Source organism: Pan troglodytes, chromosome 21 (genome assembly GCF_028858775.2).
Source record: "Pan troglodytes isolate AG18354 chromosome 21, NHGRI_mPanTro3-v2.0_pri, whole genome shotgun sequence".
Lineage (NCBI taxonomy): Eukaryota > Metazoa > Chordata > Mammalia > Primates > Hominidae > Pan > Pan troglodytes.
Genome location: NC_072419.2, coordinates 55,263,724 through 55,280,456, shown reverse-complemented (window position 1 = coordinate 55,280,456; position 16,733 = coordinate 55,263,724). Strand labels below are relative to the sequence as shown.

At 42.3% G+C, this 16,733-nt stretch overlaps 1 protein-coding gene across 7 annotated transcripts in view; it reads right to left on the bottom strand.

Annotated features, from left to right (window-relative positions):
* The window catches only part of ARFGEF2 (ADP ribosylation factor guanine nucleotide exchange factor 2), a 113,414-nt gene that overhangs the window by 32,993 nt on the left and 63,688 nt on the right, over window positions 1-16,733 (bottom strand). For all 7 annotated transcript variants that reach the window (XR_010154276.1, XM_016938087.4, XM_016938086.3 and 4 more), the window contains 9 exons: window positions 15,005-15,089; window positions 14,731-14,902; window positions 13,957-14,108; window positions 13,709-13,837; window positions 12,171-12,329; window positions 8,775-8,922; window positions 7,491-7,590; window positions 5,131-5,171; window positions 4,858-5,027 (listed from right to left, as the gene is read on the bottom strand). Coding sequence is in view for 6 of the 7 variants with exons in the window: in XM_016938087.4 (XP_016793576.1) it covers window positions 4,858-5,027; window positions 5,131-5,171; window positions 7,491-7,590; window positions 8,775-8,922; window positions 12,171-12,329; window positions 13,709-13,837; window positions 13,957-14,108; window positions 14,731-14,902; window positions 15,005-15,089 (1,156 nt within the window). In the remaining variant the exon portion in view is untranslated. The remainder of the gene's footprint in view (window positions 1-4,857; window positions 5,028-5,130; window positions 5,172-7,490; window positions 7,591-8,774; window positions 8,923-12,170; window positions 12,330-13,708; window positions 13,838-13,956; window positions 14,109-14,730; window positions 14,903-15,004; window positions 15,090-16,733) is intronic.

Genomic DNA, 16,733 nt, shown 5'->3' with positions numbered 1-16,733 from the left:
GGTGATCCAACCGCCTCAGCCTCCCAAAGTGCTGGGATTACAGGCATGAGCCACCGTGCCCGGCCAATGTTTTATTTTTAATAGAATGCAGCAATATCATTTGTAATAATGAAAAATTGGGGCTGGGTGTGGTGGCTCACACTTGTAATCCCAGCACTTTGGGAGGCTCAGGCGGGAGGATCACCTGAGGCCAGGAGTTCAAGACCAACCTGGCCAACATGGTGAAACCCTGTCTCTACTAAAAATACAAAAATTAGCTGTGCGTGGTTGCGTATGCCTGTAGTCCCAGCTACTGGGGAGGCTGAGGCAGGAGAATTGCCTGAACCTGGGAGGTAGAGGTTGCAGTGAGCCAAAATGGTGCCACTGCACTCCAGCCTGGGTGACAGAGCAAGATCCGTCTCTAAAAAAAAAAAAGTTAAAAAAATAAAAATTGGGCCAAGCGTGGTGGCTCACGCCTGTAATCCCAGCACTTTGGGAGGCTGAGGCGGGTGGATCATCTGAGGTCTGGTATTCAAGACCACCCTGGCCAATGTGGTGAAACTGTGTCTCTACTAAAAATACAAAAAATTAGCCAGGCATGGTGGTGGGTGCCTATAATCCCAGCTACTTGGGAGGCTGAGGCAGGAGAATTGCTTGTACTTGGGAGGCTGAGGCAAGAGAATTGCTTGAACCTGGCAGGCAGAGGTTGCAGTGAGCCGACATTTTGCCACTTCACTCCAGCCTGGGCAATAAGAGCAAAATGCTATCTCAAAAATAAATAATAAATAATAAAGTCAGCCTTGAAAAGGATGGAAATTCTGATACATGCTACAACACAGATGAACCTTGAAGACATTACTATGCTGAATGAAATAAGGCAGTCACAAAAGGACAAACACAGCATGATTCTACTTATATGAGGTACCCATAGTAGTCAAGTTCCTAGGGACACAGAGTAGAATGGTGGTTGCCTGTGGTCAGGAGGGTGAAAGTGGGAGTTACTGTTTAATGGGTATGCAGTTTTAGTTTTCCAAGATGAAAAGGGTCCTTGAGATCTGTTGCCTCAGATGTGAGTGTACCTAACACTACTGAACCGCACACTTAAAATTGTTAAGATGGTTATTTTATTTTTTTAATCTTATTTTATTTATTTTATTTTTGAGACAGAGCTTTGCTCGTCACCCAGACTGGTGTGCAATGGCACGATCTCTGCTCACTGCAATCTCCACCTCCCGGGTTCGAGATAGTCTCCTGCCTCAGCCTCCCGTGTAGCTGGGATTACAGGCGTCCACTACCGCGCCCTGCTAATTTTTGTATTTGGCTAATTTTGTATTTGTTGGCCAGGTTAGTCTCGAACTCCTGACCTCAGGTGATCTGCCTGCCTCAGCCTCCCAAACTGCTGGGATTCAGGAGTGAGCTACTGTGCCCAGCCTGTTATGTATATTTTATTACAATTTCTTAAAAGAGAACAAATCTACATATGCTAACATGGTTAAATCTTTAAGATTCCTTGCTAAGTGGAAGAAACAAGTTACAAAATGCTATGTATAATTTTTTTAAAAAGCGAAACAAACCAAGACAATATTATCTGTAATATTTCTATGAGTACATACATATGCACATGAATACAAAAATGTCTGGAAAGATATACAACAAACTAGTAAGAATAATTAGCTTTGGGGAGGGCCAGATGTGTGGGGGAGGGTGGCCAAAGATGTTTTAGCTGTAATTTTTGTGTAAAGGGGAGTATGTTAATGTAATTAGAGACTAACAAAAAGAATATTCCTTTCTCAAATATCCAGGTAAAACAGATGCTCCAGGCATACACACCATGCTTAGTGTGAAGCTTTGCTCATCCAGGACACAGGGCTGGTGCCCCTAGTTCAAGAGAATCATGTGACTGTGCGAACAACTCTGCCAGCAACCTGAGGGCTAAGTTACAGCTGGATTGAGCCATATCTATTTCTTCAAATCTGCAAGATTCTTAAGTGCCCCAGTTCACAATGGGAAGAATATCTTTCCAAGGTGGTGGAAAAAGTTAAGAGTCCCAGAGTGAGGGCCGGGCACGGTGGTTCATGCCTGTAATCTCAACACTTTCGGAGGCTGAGGCGAGCAGATCACCTGAGGTCAGGAGTTCCAGACCAGCCTGGCCAACATGGTGAAACCCTGTCTTTACTGAAAATACAAAAATTAGCTAGGTGTGGTGATGCATGTGTGTAGTCCCAGGAGAATAGCTTGAACCTAGAAGGCAGAGGTTGCAATGAGAGGAGATCAAGCTACTGCCATCCAGCCTGGCAACAGTGCGAAACTCTGTCTCAAAAAAAAAAAAAAAAAAGAGTTCCTGAGTTTTCCATGACCTGGTGCTTAAACAGCACTGATTAAATAAACAGACATTTGTAATGAAGTTGATGACAATTAAATGTCTGGTTCCCACCTGCCACCCTATGTCCCAACCTTGCCTGTAAGTGGTCCATACATACTGAGAATTGGCACACAGATTCTTCACAACAGAATCACAGGTGGGAAGAGTAACTTGAGCAAACTGATGTTCCCCTCCCAAAACAGAAGTCCCAATGAACACAAAATGCAGACTTTAAAGAGTTGGGAAAACGTTTACTAAAACACTTTTAGCTAGTCATTTCTGAGAGAACAAAGGATTCCACAGTTGCTAGCCAAATGATCTTGTGGAATAAATGAGCAGCGTTTGTTCTGGCTTAGCTGTCACATGCTTGGACAAGAATACAAGGTACAGTAGTGGCAAGGATTCACATTTTCTTTCTCAAGCAAATTCACATCAATTATTTCAATTGGTCCAATTAGGAATTTGTTTACTCAGAATACTGGGTAAGATGGTGCTGAGTTAGTTGATTATTTAAAGTGATACCATCCACTCAACAAATAGTTCCCCTGGATCATCCACAGGCTCCTGTGCCTCTCAAGGCCACCTCCAAAGAGGGACCTTCCCTGACCATGTTTTCTCAATAACCCTGATATATGACATGCTTGATCCTTTCCCATCAGTTATTTTATCATAAAATGACAGGGAGCTCCATGCAGGCAGGGGTCACATCTGTCCACTGCCCAGCATGAAGCACTCAGATTATTTTGTAAAACAGACAGTGTGCTGTGAGGTGCCTTAATTTGAGCTGATGGAAAAACAAGGAACTTTCATTAGCTGATGCACCAAGTTAGAAGCAAGCCTACATATGACAATGCTTCATTTCAGGGGAGTGGTGGAGTAGATTAGCACCTGTCCACAAGAGGTAATGAGGTGCCCATCTCTTCCCTAGTTACATCATATTGCTAACTTTAAATTGGCTGTGGCAGGGTGTTTACACACAGAAACTGGCAGATGCTACAAATCATTTACCAGCACCCCATTGATTATTCTATACCCCAATGGTAGACTACTTTTTAAGATTTTCCTCTATTCAATGTACAGAATTTCTGGATTGTTTTTTTACTAACACTATTTTTAAGCATTGGTATTATAACTCTTCACCACCAGGCTTGAGAAAATTTTCTTGAGATCATGAAATGTGTTTTGGTAGGAAGCTGTTATTATTACCTTTCCCTTAAGAGGCAAATGACATCACAGATACATACATACATATATTTCTTTTTTTTTTTTTTTTTTTAAGACGGAGTCTCACTCTGTCGCCCAGGCTGGAGGGCAGTGGCACGATCTCAGCTCACTGCAAGCTCTGCCTCCCGGGTTCACGCCATTCTTCTGCCTCAGCCGCCTGAGTAGCTGGGACTACAGGCGCTCGCCACCACGCCAGGCTAAATTTTTGTATTTTTAGTAGAGATGGGGTTTCACCATGTTAGCCAGGACGGTCTCGATCTCCTGACCTGTGATCCACCCGCCTCAGCCTCCCAAAGTGCTGGGATTACAGGCGTGAGCCACGACGCCCGGCCACATACATTTCTTTTGATTGCTTTGTTCCCAGTTTTTTGGCCGTGATAAAACACATATCTGACATTTTATTTATTCAACATGTGTGCATATGTCTGTATGTATATAATAAAACTTCTGGTAACGAGGAAGAAGTTCAGTCTGGTTTATTCCCAACAGTTGTCAGTTTTAGAACCCAGATGGGTCTTTGGCTTGTTACTGATTTAAAAACAATTATTATTATTTTTTTCTGAGACGAAGTCTTGCTCTGTTGCCCAGGCTGGGGTGCAGTGGTGTGATCTCGACTCACTGCAACCTCCACCTCCCAGGTTCAAGCAATTCTCCTGCCTCAATCTCCCTAGTAGCTGGGATTACAGGTGCACACCACCACGCCCAGCTAATTTTTTTGCATTTTTAGTGGTGACGGGGTTTCACTATGTTGGCCAGGCTGGTCTCAAACTCCTGACCTTGTGATCTGCCCATCTTGGCCTCTCGAAGTGCTGGGATTACAGGCATGAGCCACCACGCCCGGCCCAAATATTAATTTTTTCAATAAAAGTTTCAGAAGAATGGTGGCAATAGGTGCCGGAATACAAGAAGCAGTGACATTGAAGAGTAAAACTACCTGGAACGTAACTTAACATTAGGTCATTTAAAAGGCCTTTCTGGATTTCATTTCACAATGCTTTCAAGCATCAGTGTATTTGTCTAGTGGCTGTAATAATCTTTGTGGTCTTAGCCTACATCCTGCATGTGGGATATTAAAGTATTTTCAATACCACTGGATTTTTAATTCATTCTACATGAATGCTACCAATATATAAGTATGATATTACTCCTATCAAGCTGTCCTTGACTGCACAGGGAAAATGAATTAGAGGCATCTAAAAAACAGGGCAAATTATTTATCACTTCTTTTTTTGAATTCAGTTGCCTACTTTTTTTTTTTTTAACAGGAATGGTTTTTAAATTTGAAGAGTTACCTTATTGAAGTGATCTCCAATCACATGCCATATTCGAGACCACTGTAGTCGGATCCGATTCATGTTGTAGTATGATATCTCCACAATCTTCTGCAAGCTGAACATGCGAGGATGGTGGGGGGAAGCCAGTTCATCCATGGACACAGCACACAGCCAGCGGACAAAGTCAACTACAGGCCAGACCCAACAACACACGCAAAGCCTCGTTAGGAACAGTCAAGACGGTCACAGCGTGAGGCTTCTGCAGTTTTCACAGGTAAGTCAAATACATACCTATTGCATTTCCATCCAGTCTGGTAGATCCAGTAAAAATCCTAGGAAGATAATTCCAGACAAAATAAACATTAGACCGGGTGTGGTGGCTCACACCTGTAATCTTAGCACTTTGGGAGGCCGAGGAGGGTGTATCACTTGAGGTCAGGAGTTCAAAACCAGCCTGGCCAACATGGTGAAACCTTGTCTCTAATAAAAAATACAAAAAATTAGCCGGGCGTGGTGGCGGGCGCCTGTAATCCCAGCTACTTGGGAGGCTGAAGCAGAAGATTCGCTTGAACTCAGGAGGCAGAGGTTGCAGTAAGCCGAGATTGCGCCATTGCACTCCAGCCTGGGCAACACAGACAGACTCTGTCTCAAAAAAAACAAAAAATAAACATTAGATTTGGTAGACTGAGGGCAATTCTGCTTCTGTCTTAGTACTGGGCATAAAAGCCAGATGATCTCTGGTCACACAGGTTTTTTCTTTTTAATTAGATTTGGAAGCTGAAGTTTCTCAAACTCTCAGACAAGGTAGAGAGGAAACATCAGGTCTGACACCTCCACCGAAATAAATGATGTGGTATTACAAGTATAGAACGGTTCAAGGAAAGTGAACTGAGTTGAAAGCAGAAAAACCTATAGTGAGCAGAAGAGAAAGTGACACATCAAAAGACGGGGGAGCCCAGGCGCAGTGGCTCATGCCTGCAATCCCAGCACTTTGAGAGGCCAAGGCAGGTGGATCACTTGAGGTCAAGAGTTCGAGACCAGCCTGTCCAATACGGTGAAACCCTGTCTCTACTAAAAATACAAAAATTAGCCAGGCATGGTGGTGCATGCCTGTAGTCCCAGCTACTTGGGCGGCTGAGGCAGCAGAATCACTTGAACCTGGGAGGCAGAGGTTGCAGTCAGCCAAGATCACATCACTGCACTCCAGACTGGGTGATAGAGCGAGACTGTCTCAATCAATCAATCAATCAATCAATCAATACATAAGATATAGTACAAGAAATGACCAGAAGTAAAATGATATACTAGAAAATATCTATTTAACACAAAGAAGGCAGAAGGCAGTAACAGTGGAAGAAGATGGGAACACAAAAGACACGACATTATATGCACTTAACAACAGAGGCAACATACATGAGTTGAAAAAGGATAGAATTAAAGGGAAAGATGTTAGTATAAGGAAACTACGTGGTTAATAAATAGAATATAATGAATATTAAAATAATAAAAAGGGAAAGATGGACAATGGAACAATGTCCAGAACAGGCAAATCTGTAGATCAGTGGTTACAGTGACTAAGGAATGGGGGAAGGAAAGAAAAGAAAACGGAGAGTGATTGCTAATAAGCACGAAGCTTCTTTATGGGAAATATCTCTCCTGGATTTTTAGGTCAAGTTTTGAGTAAAGAGAAATAATGGAAAAGTTTTGAGGGGAGGAAAAAAAAAAAGGAAACTGTCAACTCAGCCAACTCTCATTCATGGGTAAGCTTTTTTTTTTTTTTTTTTTTTTTTTAGATGGAGTCTCGTTCTGTTGCTAGGCTGGAGTGCAATGGCGCGATCTCGGCCCACTACAACCTCTGCCTCCTGGGTTCAAGATATTCCCCTGCCTCAGCCTCCCGAGTAGCTGGGATTACAGGCATGCGTCACCATGCCCAGTTAATTTCTTTTTTTTTGTATTTTAGTAGAGACATGGTTTCACCATGTTGGCCGGGATGGTCTCGATTTCCTGACCTTGTGATCCACCTGCCTCCCAAAGTGCTGGGATTACAGGCATGAGCATGGGTAGGCGTTTTTTTTTTTTCAGATGGAGTCTCACTCTGTCGCCTAGGCTAGAGTGCAGTGGCACCATCTCCGCTCACTGCAAGCTCTGCCTCCTGGGTTCACGCCATTCTCCTGCCTCAGCCTCCAGAGTAGCTGGGACTACAGGTGCCCACCACCACGCCTGGCTAATTTTTTGTATTTTGTAGTAGAATGGGGTTTCACTGCGTTAGCCAAAATGGTCTCAATTTCCTGATCTAGTGATCTGCCTGCCTTGACCTCCCAAAGTGCTGGGATTACAGGCGTGAGCATGGGTAGGCTTTTAATCCTAAACTCTTCTTGTGATTTTTAAAAAAATAATTTCTACTAAGGAAACAAGGTAATTTAAAACATCAACATAAGCGAAAAACTCTTATTTTTGACATAATTTGTCACAATGTTAAAGTTATACCTTTTCTAAAAGGTCAAAATGCAAATAAATGTGACACTTAAGCAATTTGTAGCTAACAACACTTGTATCAGTTAAAGAAATTAGGAATCATTCATGTCCAGTAACTACAGAGAGGCCACCAAACCACTGTGTAGTTCAGGGTCACTGAAGAATAAAATCATTACCTGTCTACAGCTACAACCACACTCTGCGAGCTGGTCTCACCAACCGATTCTTGGAAGCTGGCCATCTGTCTTTTATCCACTCCGCCACTCACCAAATTACCTGAAACACAATGCACAAAATCAGCAGTACTTCAAAAACAGTCAAGTATTTAGAACAAAGCATCCTGTTATGTCAACACGCAGGGACAGGGGACATAAATGGGAATGACTCTGCAAGTTCAAAAAAGAAACAAAAACCCACTGATGATAAAATTAAAGTTTTGTTTTGGCATTGGGCATTTAAAATATATCCTTAGTATAAGCTTTCTTGTTTCTACCAACCATCTACCTTTCTCTATAATCTTTTACATTTTTATAGTATTAAAGGCCTATATTTAGGAAAACAAATTTGAATCAATTGATATTAATCCAGAGCTCCTAGAACATTAATGGCTCACACCTGCTGAATGCTTGGTGTGCTTCACAGACTTTCATTCCACTCATCCTCACGAGTACCCTAAGAAGTAGGTGCTATTACAATTCCCCATTTTTCCAGAGTCCATACTTTTAACCATGACACTGTACTATTCTACTCACTAAATGGGACCTAGAAGCCTACACTCTGTAGTTGGATGGCTTAGGGCTTGAATCCTACCTCTGCCACTCCTTTGCAGTATGATGCTGCTCGTATCTTTTCACTCCGTGCCTCAGTTTTCTCAATTGCAAAATGGGGAATATAACAGTCCCTGTTCTCATTGGATTGTTTTGAGCATTAAATGAGTTAAAATATATAAACTGAGTGCTCAGAATATGACTTGGCACATCTGTTTGCCCTATTTACTATTATTACCATGTTACATCAATCAGAAGAGTTTCTCAATCCCATGTATAGCCAGAGAAATAATTCTACTTGCATAAGAATACTGTTTAATAAAAGCCCCCCAATAAAGATGGAAGAAATGTTGAACCTACCCTTTAAAATCTAGAGACACAAATACACACCCCTCTAATGTCAGGCACTAGAGATCTGGACATTTTAAAGCAAATGGTTTTTCTCCCCAATATAGTGATAGGTATAGAAAGAAAAGTAATGCACCCTACTGACTTTGGTAAAATAGACACTTTACTCAACAGTTTAATCATAATTAAGAGGCCAAAGCAGCACGTCCACTTGCATTCATGAACACTGTCAGATGGCACAAAAGGAAGAGACGGTTTACAGGACAGTCCTGATGAGACAAGAAGGGTTTCATCCCCGTTAGCTTGCAAATCCGTGACTGTTAGCTGTGGGGCCTGGTGTCTTACCAAGGCCAAGGCCCATGAACTCTTCTCCTGCCAATGTGTGGCCCTTCAGGCTCCCTTCTCTTTCACGCCCAGATCCAGACAGGTAGCGCGTCTTCACACCGGTTCCTATCAGCTGAGCAAGCTCCAGCTGGCTGATGCATTTCAAGATCTAAGAGAAAGAAGGCATGAAGAAATGAGTTCCTACCTTACAGCTAGAAAAAGGGCACTGTAATCTTAAGTTAGTCATTAAAAAAAAGTTGGTTCAATGGAGTTAGGCCATATAGATGTTTATGCAAATTTAGTAAGCTCTCAATAAAGAGAGAAAAAGCATTTGACTGGGGCGGCGGATTCCTCCCACCATGTCACTTAATAGGCACATCATTTAGTCACCCCCACCTCCTTTTTCCACCCTCCTTGTGAGACGACAAGACACCAGCCTCATTGGCCTCACTGTTGCTCCTTTAACTTGTCATCTCTTGTCCCACCTCAGGGCCTTGGCACTCACTGTTCCTTATGCCTGGAATGCTGTCTCCCCATGGCTCACTCCTTCAATTCCCAGCTCAGACATGTGTGTCCCTCTCAAAGAGATCTTTCTTGTGAGATCGTACCTTCCCATTACCATGTCCTGCTCATACTTTTTTTTTCTTAGTGCTTACCACTTTTTGGCATTATACCATATATTTATTTGTTTGTTTCCTGCCTTAGGTGCCAAGAGGGCATTAACTCTGTCTTGTTCACTGCTGAACACTTAAGTCCCTGGCACTTAAAGTTGTTGGCAATCGTTAATGGTTTAACTGAAGGAATGAGAATATGCTCTACATCAGGCATGCAGTGGGAGATGAAGCTGGATCTCGTGGTCCTGAGGGGTGCCTCTGGTGCTTGAGAATGCAGATCTGCACACGGGCCCTCTCCTACCTGAAGCTCAGCTGTAGAAACAGAAACTGGTCCCAACTTCTGTCAGAGGAAACACTGGCTACATGAAACTTACCGAGGAATGGCACATAGACCTCCAGGGAAACCCTAAGGAATTTTCATGGGAACTTCTGACTGAACTTCAGTGTTGCTTTTTACGCTGACCTTACAATTCAGTCCCAGAGTCCAGGACTCCACTATACCACTGAGCACTGCCGAGTATCTTTACTTATAAATTGCTTTCTTCTTGACTGAGAAATAGACTTAATTCCACCAAAGAGAATCATCCCCTGATTTCTTCACACACTATTAAATTATTATTAGTAAGCTAGTAATGCCCTCCCTTTTGCAGAAGCTGGGGACAGCTGGAATCTCAAGTACGTCACCAATACTGAAAGGTCAAGGGCTTATTAGTTCCAAGCTGATTTCTCAGGGCTTCTGACAACCGCAGAGGTAGCTAATTAATTTTTAACATTTCTAGATTCTGCCATATACTTGGCAGGCAGCAGGAACCTCATATTGATAATACCTCCCAGGCTAAAAAAATGTTTTAGAAGAAAAAGCAACTATTCATTGATTCTCTACGTATTATGGCTCCTTAGAAGGCAGGAAATGATTTTAAAAAGCACACAATTCAAAATATATATTTTTTTATTTTAGAGATGAGGTCTTGCTCTGTTGCCCAGGCTGGAGCACAGTGGTGCAATCAAGGCTCACTACAGCCTTGAACTCCTGGGCTCAAGCAATCCTGCTGCCTCAGCCTCCTGAGTAGCTGGGACTACAGGCATGAACCACCATGCCTAGCTAATTAAAAAAATAATTTTTTTTAAAGATATGGGGTCTTGCTATGTTGCCCAGGCTGGTCTGGAACTCCTGGCCTCAAGCCATCCTTCTGCCTCAACCTCCAAAAGTGCTGGGATTACAGGTGTGAGCCACTGTGCCCAGCCATAACTCAGTTATTTCTAACATGGACTACTCAGAGTTGTGACAGAGAGAGGAAAGGCTGGTGAAGAGGAGCAAAGCCATACGCCACGGAGATGACAGCAGGTAACACTATTGAGTTCTTATTACTTGCCAAATACAGTCCCAAGCCCTCTTCATTTTCATAACCACCCTGTGAAGATTGTAGAGATGAAGAAGGTGGGACTCGGTGACTAAGTAACCTGCCTGTGCCATCCAGGCAGGAAGAGGTGGAGCCCCAAATCAGACCCCAGTTGCCAGGCTCTAGAGCCTTTACTCTGAATCTGAGCCATGTGGTCCACATGGGGAAGAAGGATGACAGCAATTTTCTATGTCAAACTGTCCTTTACATTCTCCACAGCCTCATCTCTATTCTCTCACAGTTTTCTCTCTAAACAAAAAAGTAATACATGTAGATGGCAGAAAAAATTAGAAATTAAGAAAAAAAAGAATAAAATAGTTTCCATAATTCTATTTCTCAGACAGAATGTTAATGCTTTGGTCTATCCTTTCAAACTGCATTCTCTGTGTATTTTGCCACGAGAGACAATGCCTCACAATCTCTTATAACAACTTGTAATTTTACTGTGACCATTTTCCCACAATAGTCTTTAAAATCATCTTTTATCTTCTTTTCTGAAATCTCTTTTAATTCATAGGTAACCCTCCTCCCTTATTTTTCTTGCAATTTTTTTGCTGAAAAACCTGGTCATCTGCTCTGCAGGTCTGTCACACCTAGAATTTCCAAGCTGCACCTTCATATCTAACATGCTTCTCTGTCCACTGTATTTCCTGTAAACTGGCAATATAGGCTTGAATCAATTCAGATTTGAGTTGGGGCTAGAACATTTCTTAGGTAGTATTGTGTACTTCCATCAGAGAGCACATACTATCTGCCTGTCTTTTTTTCCCACAACATTATTTTAAATGGCCACATAACATTCTAAAAAATGCTGTACCATACTTTTTAAAAAAAGTAGCAATCTCTTATATTGTTGGGACATCTAGCTCTTTTTAACCCAACCTTTTCCCTAGAACAACTAAAACTGCAACAAATATCCTTTTAAATACATTGTTGTACACATAAGTAACTATATCCTTGGGTGAGAATCTTAGAATACTGTTTTAAAAACATGTGAATTCACTGGCACTCTCCCTAACAGCTCATTGTGACTATCAACCATTTCTAATCAGGCTCCTGGCTTTGTCTTAAAATTACACATTGATCACAGGAGCTCCCAAGCTCCCAAGAGGTACATAAGGACTAAAAAAAAAAAAATGGCAGTAATATGGAAAGAAAGTTGCAACAACAGAAGTACACTTCATGGGGGACACTGGCTGCTGGGTGCAAGGGTGCTCACTGTGAGCTGGTGCGCCTGAACTCGCCCCTGCCTTTCACAGCCCCAGAGAGGGTGACTTCCAGATACATGAGGTACAGTGATTTGACTTCAAGAAAAACAGAACTGACCAAATGAGATCAACAATGAATAAAAGGAAGCCAGGAGTCATCCTAACTGAGAAAAGGCAATTCAAAGAGACACGTACCTCATGCCAGGAATTCCCAAGGTAGTTGCCATCGGTGTGAGCCACTGTGATAAGCGTCTTAATGGTGTCGATGTTTTTCTGCTTCATTTCTGTGATGCTGGAGCTGGCTGTGAGCAGGGAGAAGCGAGCAAGAGCCTGAACATAGGCATCTCGTTCCAGCTGTAACAGAAACCCAAGAGAGAACACTGTGACTCCAACCTTAGTGTGGCCATTCTCACATCTGCAGGGCTGGCACACTGGGCTTCTCTGATACTTTTTGTATGCACATTGACTGGCTTTCTGCACATTAGCACAACAGTTATTCCATGCTAATGCCCTCTTGCTTTTGGAACATCTTGCAGAGGTATCTATGCACTGTCACATATTTGAGAAGCAGCTCTCTCCTTTCTAATTGACTTCAGTCAAACTCACCTGTCCCATGTTCCACTATGTCTGTTGAATACTAAGACTGTCACACAAATTGACATCTGCAACAATTCTGCCAGGCAGGTCTGTTTTCTCAAGTTTACAAATGAGGAAATGAATTGGTGTCTCAGAGAGACGTTAGCTGAGCCAATGTCACATGGTTGGAGAGGTGGCAGAGTGGGGTTTTGAAACCTAGATGGTCTAACGTCAAAGCTTGTGGTCTTGGTATAAAAGAAAATGTCTAACTGTAAAATGAATAGGAACAGAAGATTGAGTTTTTAAAAATAAATGGGGTGCAACTTCTGACTTACAAAGTGATGCATGGGATTGCCAACCTCCTAATTTCGTAACAGTTTCAGAATTACATTTCATTTATTTGCTTGAACTTTTCAAGTTTCAAACGTTTACAGACATATTCATATTGCATTGAACTACTTGTTTCTCCAGGGAAGAGTTGGAAATATGCGAAATTATAATAAAAACTGATGTTAAAAAGGAAATAGTATTTTTAAGCACCAAAGCAGGCAAGTTAGGCAGATGAACAGGAAGTCTGCTTTGTCAAATCCAGTCAAGAAGCTTGGACCCTACCTATTATTATTATTATTATTATTATTATTATTATTATTATTATTTTCTTTGAGATGGAGTTTCGTTCTTGTCACCCAGGCTGGAGTAAAATGGCGTGATCTCGGCTCACCGCAACCTCCACCTCCTGGGTTCAAGCCGGTCTCCTGCCTCAGCCTCCCGAGTAGCTGGGATTACAGGCATGTACCACCACACCCAGCTAATTTTATATTTTTAGTAGAGATGGGGTTTCTCCATGTTGGTTAGGCTGGTCTCGAACTCCCGACTTCAGGTGATCTGCCTGCCTCGGCCTCCCAAAGTGCTGGGATTACAGGCGTGAGCCACTGTGCCCAGCCTACCCATTCTTAAAGACAGTTTTAATCCATATCTCCATTTTTGCCCCTAACGACCTGTCATCACAAAGCTATGGATTTCTTGTCAGTAGGCATAAGTAAGTAGCTTGCTAAGACTCTTGATTAACTGAAAATTTCTGATAATTTCTAAGTTTTGCCAAATCTAAAAGAGCACAACCCACCAGTATCTCTGGAGTGTTGCTGACTTACACCTACCTGCATTCCAAAGATGCAGGCGATTCGGATTGCACATCGGATGCCTTCCAAACACAAGGAGGCCACTTCAGTGTCATCACAGTTCTGGAGTCCGATGCTGTAGGCTGCCAATAGTGGCGTCCACACCAGCTAACATGGAAGGAAGATTTCAATAACATCCAGAGTTTTAGCGTGGAAAGAGTACTTCTTGCTGGCCAGCTTCAGAATCAGGCTTAGCCACATGCTTGCTAAGTTCTCAGGATACTCACTTTGAACATTGGCCGGACGTGGTCCAGGTGAGTGGCACTGGTAAACGGGGCTTTGGCATGGCTCACAGCCTCCATCAGAGCTTTGGCTGTTTTAGCCATTTGCTCCATCTCTAAGTTGTACAGCAGCCGTCGCTGCTTTTCACTAGCTACATCTGTAAAGTAAGAGCATGACAGGTGTGGCTAGCAGTCACTGAGGGCTGGCTACATGCCATGCACTGTTTCAAAAGATGCACAATGATTAACTCCTAAATCCTCCCAACCATCTCGTGAGTCCATTACAAATATTATTATTACCATTTTACAGATGGGAAAAATGAGGCAGAGGGGGTAAGTCACTTGCCCAGGGTCATACAATTACTAAGTAGAGGAGCTGGGACTTGATCTAAGGCAGTGTGGCTCTAGAGCCACACTCTAAACCACTACCCTTTGCTGCTTCTCAAACAGTGAAACTGACAGCTTCCCAGGGGCCATAACTAATAGAATTCTAATCAAGGTGGGCACAATCTGAATTAAAGAAAAGTTTTAAAGAACACTTTTTGGGAGTAATTTAGTTCTCAGATTACTAATTTTAAATTCCTTCTTGCTCCTCATCAGAAATCTAGCAAGACAGTGACATTATAAAAGTCCCAACATAATCACAATAATTAATTCAATCACATTTCCTATTCAGATATCCAGCTATGCACATTAAATTTATCACCAGAGTATTTAATCATGCATTCTGATACACTAAAAAATTAGAACTAAAAGAAATAATTTGCCATTAGACCTTACTCTGCTTAGTAGATTTGGTTGCAATCGTTAGCTCTTTTGTTTCTTTCATTGCAATTTTCTTGCCTTCTATCTCTTCATAGATGCTTGAGAGATACTCTTCTGGCAGATCTTTACTATCATTGATACCCCGATTCATTTTAATATACTGCTCTTTCGTCATTTTATTTTTTACCTGTAATTAAAAAAAATTAAAAGCCATTTAAAAAACATCCAATTGCCCAAGTAAAGCCACTTATTTAGCTAATACAACATGTAAATCATTAAAGTGCTTTACCTGAGGACTGTGCAAGTCTGTAGTCAGCATAATAATCGAATACGCTAGGACATAAGCAGTGTCAGCACTAGCAAACAGAGTTTGCCTGGAGAAAAAAATTCGAGACATCAATATTCATGGTGATGAAGTTTGGAAGGTACAATGCTAACAGAGACACACTTCACGAGAAAAGCAGCCGACTACTCCCCTTGATTCCAAATGAGGCAAGAGTTTTTACGCTTTCATCATCACTGAACAAGACTTAGCAACCCAGAGTGTAGAAAAAGCTCATTAACAATCTGTATCAAATTTTAGCTTCTTTGGCAGGGCGTGGTGGCTCAGGCCTGTAATCCCAGCACTTTGGAAGGCCGAGGTGGGTGGATCACCTGAGGTCAGGAGTTCGAGACCAGCCTGGCCAACATGGTGAAACCCAATCTCTACTAAAAATACAAAAATTAGCTGGGCGTGGCAGCGGGTGCCCATAATCCCAGCTACTCGGGAGACTGAGGCAGGAGAATTGCCTGAACCCGGGAGGTGGAGGTTGCAGTGAGCTGAGATTGTGACACTGCACTCCAGCCTGGGTGACAGAGTGAGACTGTCTCAAAAATAAATAAATAATAAAAATTGAGGCTTCTTTGAATAAAGCAATTTCAAATAATTTTTTTAAAAAAGACTCTAAGAAGCATCTGGGGCCAAGACTAGGGTGAAGCAAGTGAGTACATCAGGAGACCTTACACTTGGTGCTGACCCTGAGAGAGGGCATCTCACTATATTTCACACACTAAGCACCTTGAGTGCCTCCCCCACCTTGTCCTGTTCCTGAGAACATCTATTTTGTGCCATGTACTGTGCTAGACATGAGATATAAAGACGACTAAAACTGCTGTTTAGCTGTTATTTATAGTCTATATTACCCATTATAACATTTAATAGTAGAAATACCATGGAAAATATTTATGTTGTTCTAAACAATATGTTGGTGAAGTCTGACTTTTTTGCCTTAGGCAAGAAGAGAAGGACAACATGTGGATGTACAGCTTCATATGATATGAGGCTGAAGCTAGAAACTGTTCTGTCCAAACTGTCCATAACAGGAACAGTAGAAATTTTGAAGAACATAACGAAGGTCTTTTAATATGAGATGAAACTGGGTCACATATTTACTGACTGAGCAAAACAGACCAAGGCTCCCAGGTCCACATAGGAGATACGTTTAAAGTAAACAGCATCTAATTATGCCTTCACAGAGACTTCTAATGTCCATTTGGTTAAAATGATGATATGCTGCCTTTGCCAATCCTGCCACCTCCTGGGGACAGCCTGCCATATACTTGGAGGACTGGGAGCAATTAATATGAAAACAAAGTTGACTTGAGAGGCAAAACAGTTATTAAAATGTTTCAATCAGGTGTGGTAGCTCACATTTGTAAATCCCCCACTTTGGGAGGCTGAGGCAGGGGGATCCCTTGAGGCTAGGAGTTCAAGACCAGACTGGGCAACACGGTGAAACTCTATCTCTGCAGAAATATTATACAAAAAATTAGCCAGGCACAGTGGCATGCACCTGTAGTCCCAGCAGTTCAGGAGGCTGAGGTGGGAGGACTGATTGAGCCCAGGAGATCCAGGCTGCAGTGATCTGTGATCACGCCACTGTACTTCAACCTGGGCAAGAGAGCAAGACCCTGTCTCAAAAAAAATAGTTTCCACTGAACAATTTCCACATCATGGTCACAGCATATTCAGACATATT